Below are 8,718 nucleotides of genomic sequence, written 5' to 3' on the forward strand. Positions count from 1 at the left end.
AGCTAACGTCAGATGTCTATCAAGGGTGACTCCTAGATAAACTATGCTCTCTGCTGGTCTATCCTCTTGTCCTGCTACCTTATAGTCTTCGGGTAGAGGGCGCTTATTTTTCTGAAAGGAGAAGATAATACAGTCAGTCTTCTTTGGATTAACTGTAATATTCAGTCTCTCCAGTTTCTCAGTTATATCGGTACAAGCCTCTTTCGCTGCCGTGTAGCTTTCTCTACATTTACTGAGCTACTTTAAACTGGTATGTCGTCGGCGTACGCCGCTATCGTAGCATAATTGTACTTCGCTCTAACAGTTACAACTGTATATATTGAGAACAGTACTGGGTATAGCACAGACTCTTGGGAAACTCTACAGGTGAGATGTCTTCGGATACCGCCTCGCCGACTCGTACCCATAATGAGTGATACTGTAAACGATCTTATAGTGTAGAGCTGCTCCGGAAATTCGTGGTCCTGTAATAAAATCCAAATTTATTTGCTAAATAAGCTTTGAACATGATACAGGAGGCGCTGGTGTGCTTAGTTCCTATTAGTTTTTACTGGAGCTCGCAACTGTATGCCGGTTCAAAAGAAAAGTTAATGTAGGAAATAGGGGAATAAGACAGAGATGAATAATTAAATGGCAAGAATTTTTTTCAGTAGACAAAACATTTTGTGAAATTGACTTTATTGTGTGACGGGCTCAAAAATGGATTTACAAACATCTTGTAAACGTATTTTTGAACCAGCCAACACTATTAAGTCAATTTTACAATTACTAAATTATATTTCTGGAAGTGAGGTATGACGTGTCGATCACGCGCAGGCCCCTCACCCCAATGTATTCTTACAGAATGCACCATTCAAACCACAACTAAGTATCTCAATGTAACACCTTAAAGTACCAACGGTAGAAAAAGGTCTGTATCCAATCCGATCTATGTAACACATGAGTAATGCAATTTATTAATTCATATTCTGTTTTTAGAGAGATCGGAAAAAAAATTACTTGTGTTTTAGAAGTTGTTAAATAAGAAATATTTAAAATTCAAACATAAACTTTTGTTATATTCGACTTAATTAGTATTTGCTTAAAGACACAACAAACAAATGTTTTGAAACAATTTCTGTTACTAAAACATAAGGATTCCATACAGAAATTTTCTTTGGGTAATTTTTTATATCCACCACCAATACATTGAAATAATGTAAAGTGTAGTACGGTCAAGAGTCCCAAGATTCCACAGATAAAAAATAGATGTATAGACAATTTATGACTAAATATCGCGGTATGCCTTATGGTCATTTCTATGTAATATATACGCGCTACGTGGCATTTAAATCTATGTATAGAACACCTATGATTGTATAGTACCTATCCCTACACCATTTCTGAGACATATCAATACCAAATTTATTATTAAACTTTATTAATTTGAACAATAACTAAAAAAAAAAATTGAGTCGTAATAGAATGATAATTTAAAGGTTAAATAAATAAATATTATGTTATGATTGAGGGAGGAGAGAAAGAGGGAGAGCGTTATAATTCATATTTCTTTGCAGCCTTGATCAAGACATCTAAAGAGACTAAAAAGTCGCTAATAATAAATAGTTACTTGTTTTATTTGTCTGATTCCACCGACTATTGTCTCTTATATTAGATATAGAAGTATTGATATTGATTTATTATTATATCAATTATATTATTACTATAATAGAATCATATAGATTTTAAAATCAGAATAAAGGTAAAAGTAACCAAGATTATTATTATTAATAATGATAGATGTATTATTTATGTAAAAATGACTTTTACTACTATCTACTAATCTACTCAAATCCGCTACGCTTCAGAATAGACTTATAGTACAAGAGCCGGGAAGAAAAAAAGGCAGTTATCTCACCTCAATTTTTGGTTACTCTAATGAAAACTATGTATAATTACTAGTCAAAATTAATGAGTCTGCCAAGTATAGGTAGGGGGAATAAAAAATGGCGGCTGTTTTAAAACCTTAAAAAAAAATTAATTTTTCATTCGGAGCTCTATATCTTAAAAACTACCAACAACACTATAAAATCTAAGAGAACATTATTTAAAGAAGAGTAAATTTACTGAAATATTAGCCCTGAAAGAGCTATTTACGTCCAATAGTTCTCGAGATATAGCTTTTTAAAAAGCAAAATTTCTTAAAAATCTACTGAATGATTAGTAGTTAGTTAATTTATTTTGAGAAATCTATATGTCTGGACCTATATGACGTACAGATGTCTATTAGAACTCCAATTAAAGCTAGTTTAATGGACTATAAAGAAGTTTATGACCTTTACCTTCGTAGGAATAGTATTTTTAATGATATTTGCTAAAATAAATTGTTTTATAGTTGTGCGGACAATAAATTTGATTTATGAAAAACTTAATGTCAGAAACCATTTGACATTCAGATTTCAGCCAGCGCTCAAATTAAAGCTAGTAAAATTTATTATACAATAGTTAATTATGTTTATCTTTGTAGGAGTAGTAGTTTTTATGATATTTGATAAAATGAACTCACAAAATGTTAATTTCTAGTTATTCGTATAAAATGTTAGATTTTTGAAAAAATATATCTCTAGATTTATAAGACGCACATATGTCTGCCAACACTCAAAATAAAGTAAATTTAACTTACTCCAAAGTAGTTTATGACACTTATCTTCGTAGGGGTAGTAGTTTTTATGATATTCACCTATGAATATAAATTTGACAAATGAAAATTCGTCCGAACAACTATAAATCAATTTATTTTGGCAAATTTCATGTAAACTATTACTCCTATGAAGATAAACATCATAAACTACTTCATAGCGCATTAAACAAGCTTTAATTTGAGTGCTAATAGACATCTGTACGTCAAATGGTTTTTGAGATATAAAGTTTTCAAAATAAATTCACTAACTACTAATCTTTCAGTACGTCCTATACAACATTTTTATGTGATGTCGCTTTTTAAAAAGCTACATCTCGAAAACTATTTAACGTAAATAACTCTATTAGGTCTCATATTTTAGCAAATTTACTCTTTTTTAAATAATGTTCTGTTAGGTTTTCTTGTGTTGTTCCTACTTTTTAAGATATAGAGCTCCGAATGAAAAATTAGTTTTTTTATCGCTTTGAAACAGCCGCCATTTTGTATTCCCCTACCTATACTGGGCAAACTCATCAATTTTGACTAGTAATTATACATAGTTTTCATTAAAGTTATCAAAAATTGGGGTGAGATAACTGCCTTTTTTCTCCTTTTGGACTCTTGTACTATTAGGTTTGCTTCAGGCATGACTATATAAACAATTCATTGTTAATAATGTTGATTGTGAGAGAGGGGATAAGGAGAGTTAGAGGGTGAGGGCAATGAAACCTGTATTTAGGGCGGGATTCCCTACTAGTATTATGAATAAATAAAGATGTGCTATAAACTATAATTTATTCATTTTCGTATAGAAGCATAGTAGCCCCTTTGGTAGTTTGGATCATAATAATAGGGCCTTATGTAACTGTAGGGTCTGTATTGAGATCTGTAAGGCTGCCTCGTTCTATGAGCCACAGTGTAATACGGAGTACCGCTCTTCGGGTACTGCGGTGGAGCGTAGCTCTGTGGCATGTAGTACGGGTAGGAGGAGTAGGAACTCATGTATCCTTGGGTACAGGGGCACTGGCACATCTGCGTACCTTGTATGGCACCCTGGGCCGAGCTTTGCTGCATCATCTGTTGGCTGCTCTGTGAAACGGTCTGCTGGTTTAGTTGTGCCTGTTTGGATTCAGGAACGGCGTTTTTGCCAGTGCTGCAACCAGTCGTACAGTTTGACCTGGACAAATTAGAAGTGTTTAAATCAAGTCAGAATGGATTTTTTAAATATACCATTACCAATTGGAATAATTATAATTATATTATGAATTTTTAGTCGTGGATCAATCATAGTTTCTAAGTATTTATTTTATTACCAGTTTGTTTTATATTAGTGTACACCTTCACCATTCACAAAATTCCTGATGAAGACCTGCAGTGTGAGTTGAAACATTGGCCATTAATAAAAAGTTGTAACTATTTTTGTTTTTCTCCACCGCTACACGGTGTATCTCCTTCCAATTCACGGTTAAATGGTTATCGACTACTTTTGTCTACGAAAGTATACTTTTCGTATACGGAAAACTATTTTTCTCAACAGATCTGTATTTAGGAAAAGTCCCCTCCGAATAGCCCAAATTTAGAGGAAAGTTAGGGATTAATGTTGTCATGTTCCGTATAAATTTCAGGCTTTACTTATGTTTCACCATGTGCGAATGCATTGTTCTTAATTCGTATGTATGAAAAAAAACTCCTCCCTTAGAATTTTTTTATTATCAAACACCAGAAAAATCAGTTTGAAAAATAATAAAATTTATTCTTAAATCTTGAAATATACGCAATTATGTTCCTATCTACTTATTAGGAATGGTGGGGAAGCGATACTGACGTATTTATTTAGCATACTTTTTTAATCTAATTTTTCTTTTTATTTTAAAGATATTTTTAAATTGTCCTTGTGTTCAACACTAAAAATTTCTTATTATCTCACAGTAGTAGGCAAAAGGTACTTGCACGGAGCAGTATTATAGCCTTGTAACTATCTGTAAATATTTATTAATAAAAAAGTTATGTTTCATTTTATTACTAATTCTACTTATGATATAATGGATCTATGTAATAGAAAATTAATTCATAGTTGAGGTTGCTTACTTTTTTTGTTGCTCGTTTCCAGCTCCCTCTGCAGAGCGCAGTTGAGGCTCGAGGAGGGCTTCAATGGGAGAGGCGGGTAGTGGTAGGCTGGCTCCCGAACTGACGATGTTGTTGAGAGGAGCCATGGCGTTCTTGAAGGTTGCATCAGTGGCCAGGTCGTCAACGGATCTTGTCTGTGCTGGGTAGGAATAGCCAGGGCCCCCAAAGTAGCCGGTCCCGTAGGCGTAGCCGTAACCCATGGCATTGGAGTATGGATCGTAGTTCTGGGAGCCGTAGATCTGCGGGTCCGCTCCGTAGCCGCTCAGGTAATACTGGCTCCAAGAACTGGCCACGCAGCAGAGGAGTAGTGACAGTGTCTGCAAGGGGATATCGAGCAATAAATAATCAACCATACTTTACCTGAGTTACGGGTTTAAATCCAACATGAAACTTAAAATGGTTTTCTATGATTAAGTCGGCAAATAATTTCCATTATCAAAAACAAACACTTCTATGCATCCTGAACTACGTGTTAAATCCAGTGGTAATAGGTTTTATTTTAATCTATTAGATGGAGAATCCCTCCCAAAGAGGATGGCGATGGGTAAATTGTCGTAATTTTAAAACGGACTCAAATCATACGACACGTTTATCCAGAGAATCGATTCTTAAACGCCTGTTCGAGGACTGACTTTATGGAAGACGTTGTAGATTAAGATAACTCTAGAGGTAGCTGGACGAGGTTGAGAACATCTGTGAAGAGAATGGGAATCAGAACATTGTGGATGCGTAGAGAGAGTAGAGAAATGTAAGATTGTCCCAGGTTCTTGGTGGACTGTAGCACTAAAAATAAATGTTCCAACAAATCTTATAGATACTCTAATACGAAAAATATCTGTCTCTAAATTGAATGTCATAATGTTACAAAAGAATTTTACTGTATGAAAAGGTATCTTTTCTCAGATACCAAAAATACATACTTACGTATTTCATATAGGATTAAAGTGTTTTTATTTTTATATGACTCGGATAAATTAATTGAGTATAGTTTGAATAAAGTTGCTTCAACACGAATCATCCAAAGTAATAAATGAAAGTGTAAAACTGAATAAATAAACCGCCATTTTAAATGTTCAATGGAAGTCACAACCAAAAAATAATATAGTTCGTTTGAACACCGAATGAAATGCAAAAGTTTCTCACTTTCTGTTTTATTAACTTTTAAGTGGTCGTAACTCCTTGAAATATTTGTTCTAAAAATTAAACTCCACATCCCTCTTAAATTTCACCAAAAATGATTCAGTAATATATATTAGAAGTAGGGCTGCGATAATGGCCTTAAAAAAAAAATCTGTTCTACAAATAACTTATACCACGTAAAATGGTTGTGGAGAGTATAATAAGGAAAAGAAGAATACTGAGCCAAAATTATTGAATAAGCGCCTTTGTAGAAAAAAAAAACCAACAACAAAAAATCGATATTTTGTTGTAATGAAAAACTATTTAAAAATTGTAATTTTATAAAACATATAATCAATATGTGTTGAACGATATCAAGTAATACCGCCTTGAAAAAAAAAAAAACCTTACAACCGAAATATGTTTTATCTGTGTTGTACGTTGTCGGAGCTATAAGTCTGAAAGTAACAATAAAACGATAAAAATGAGGTAACAGCGACGATTTCAATAGACTGCCCGGAAGCATTTGATTCAGTGACCCATAGTTTGCTATGTAAGATACTGTAGGACAATAAATTTCAAGAACAGCTCTACACTCTATTGAGCACCAGATACCAGCAGCACCGCTCACTAATGTTTCGATTCGACGAAGTGGTATCCGGAGAAGATCCACTCATTGTGGAGTACTTCAGGGGTTTGTGATATCTCCAGTACTTTTCTCGGTATATGCAACTAAAACTGTTGGAGCCAAGTATGACTGTAGCGGCTTATGCCGACGATATAGCTATCTACAGTAGTTCAATGCCAGAGACAGCTCTATGGTAAGCGGAAAAGGCTTGTACGGAAAGGGCTGAAACTGGAAAGGCTGAATATTACAGTTAATCTCAAGAAGACCGACTTTATTATTTTCTCCTTCCAAAAGAGCGCCATCTCCCTAAAGCCTGTAGGGTTGTAGGGCGCGAGAACAGGCTAGCTGGTAGTGTAGTGTACTCTGGTATTAGCCTTGACAGACACTCGACACTAGCTCGCCACTGCCATAAGAAAATAAAGTTGGTTAGGACCAAAGCTCACAGACCTAATCACCTGCTAACATCTCCTAACCTTTCTCTTCGCCTCAAATTATTGAGAGATATATATAAACTTGGATCGGCCCTCCTCTAAGGATCAACTATGCTGGCTAACACAGCACCCACAACAGCGAAGAAACTCCAGCAGTTCAAGAATAGTATCCTGAGACGTACTGTGAAGCATTCTTCTTTACAATAAGCTAACTGACTACATTAATACGACACTTGGACTGCTGACAGTGACATAATTCATCTCACAGAGGCATATCAAATTCTAGTATAGCCTTCAACACTGCACTATCCTACTATTCCAGGGAATATTACTGGCAGGAGGCCCGTAAAGGTGGCAAACACACATAAACTGTGCCAGACTCGACTGAGAACTACTAACTTACTGCTGATAACAAGACAGTAGATGTAAGACCGTTTCTCATCTATATCCGTCATATTTCATTTCCTCAGCCTTATTAAAATGCATTAAATATAGCAAAAGAGTTTGAATTCATCAGTTATCTCTGCCCTACCCTCTCCTAGTATCAAACCCTAACATCCATGAGGCTTAGAAATTAAAAAATCTATTTTATTCTTTAATTGAATTGATTTCTGTTTAATTCGTTATGTTTTTTATTTCATTTATTTATGAATCCTATATTATTGGTATAATTTAACAAATAAATAAATAACATATTTTAGAAAATATATATTTTAAATTTTAAGAAATGTTTTAATTGTACTCGATTATAAAGGATTATACATAATAATATTTTCCATTTTCTTTGCTCTAAAAATCAAATAACTTTTCTTTCGTTCCATTAGGATTATAAAAACGTTTTGGTGAAGTTTTATCGTTTATATTTAAATAATTGACAATAAGATGACGTAATTAAAAAATAATGGACCGATTTGAACTTATGTCACAAGTGTTAGTTTCTTTCCCCGAAGCCGTGATACTAAAGTTTCGAAACTCAACTTTTCAAGGAAAACAAAAAAAAATGTTTTTAATTAAATTTTCTTCATATTGATTTTTTTTGTAATAGTATATGCTAGCAAGTGATATATTATTGAGTGAAGAAATTAATAATTTATCCTTGTATATAAAATTTACGCGGCAATAAAACAACCATAAATCAAAATGCTATCGGCTTACGGGAGTACACATTTTTAATGATAATATAAATTGATTGTAGAAAAATTGTAAAATAATGTGTTCGTGATGAATAGATATGAATTATCGAATACATCTTTAAGAAATTGAAGCAGAGGTTTAAAAAATATCGATATTAGGAAATGAAAAGTTCGTACCTCCGTCGAGAGAGACTTGATATTATAGATGTATCTAATTTGTTTATTAATAACAAGAATTTTACTATAATTAAAAGCTATTAGAACTAAATTTATATCACTTTATACATTTTCATTTTTTTTTGTTTAAAAAAAAAACACCTATTTGTTCCTCCAGTAAACTAGGAGGTTTTCAATGGCTGACATCAATATAAAACTTAATATTTACACTTACCCAGTTCATATTTCTGTAATAATTCAAAATCGCTGTTGTAATTAATTTTATTTAATAATTTTTATATAAATTACAGTAATTATTTATTTTTATTTAAATTATAATATTTAACTATCTAAGTATTAAAATATAATTTTAAAAAAAAATTATGATACCTGTATCAAATGATGCATGCCTACGTTATATCTTCAAAGACTGTTGCGAGTACACAGCTACTGAGCGTTCTCTTT

At 33.1% G+C, this 8,718-nt stretch overlaps 1 protein-coding gene across 1 annotated transcript; it reads right to left on the reverse strand.

Moving 5' to 3' along the window:
- Window positions 1-3,437: 3,437 nt before the first annotated feature.
- On the reverse strand, window positions 3,438-8,693 carry LOC106690844 (uncharacterized). The gene is made up of 3 exons (XM_014436424.1): window positions 8,644-8,693; window positions 4,748-5,103; window positions 3,438-3,836 (listed from the first exon to the last, which is right to left on the reverse strand). The coding sequence occupies exons 1-3, from the start codon at window positions 8,659-8,661 to the stop codon at window positions 3,458-3,460; spliced, it is 753 nt and encodes a 250-aa protein (XP_014291910.1). The 5' UTR covers window positions 8,662-8,693; the 3' UTR covers window positions 3,438-3,457.
- Window positions 8,694-8,718: the final 25 nt, after the last annotated feature.

The sequence above is a fragment of the Halyomorpha halys genome, unplaced genomic scaffold (assembly GCF_000696795.3).
Source record: "Halyomorpha halys isolate HHAL.00 unplaced genomic scaffold, Hhal_1.1 Scaffold1907.1, whole genome shotgun sequence".
In the NCBI taxonomy this organism is placed as follows: Eukaryota; Metazoa; Arthropoda; class Insecta; order Hemiptera; family Pentatomidae; genus Halyomorpha; species Halyomorpha halys.

Coding starts and splice junctions, on each gene's coding strand:
- LOC106690844 (XM_014436424.1), bottom strand. Junction 3,837..4,747: donor GGAAACGAGCAACAAAAAAA/GTAAGCAACCTC, acceptor TAATTTGTCCAG/GTCAAACTGTACGACTGGTT.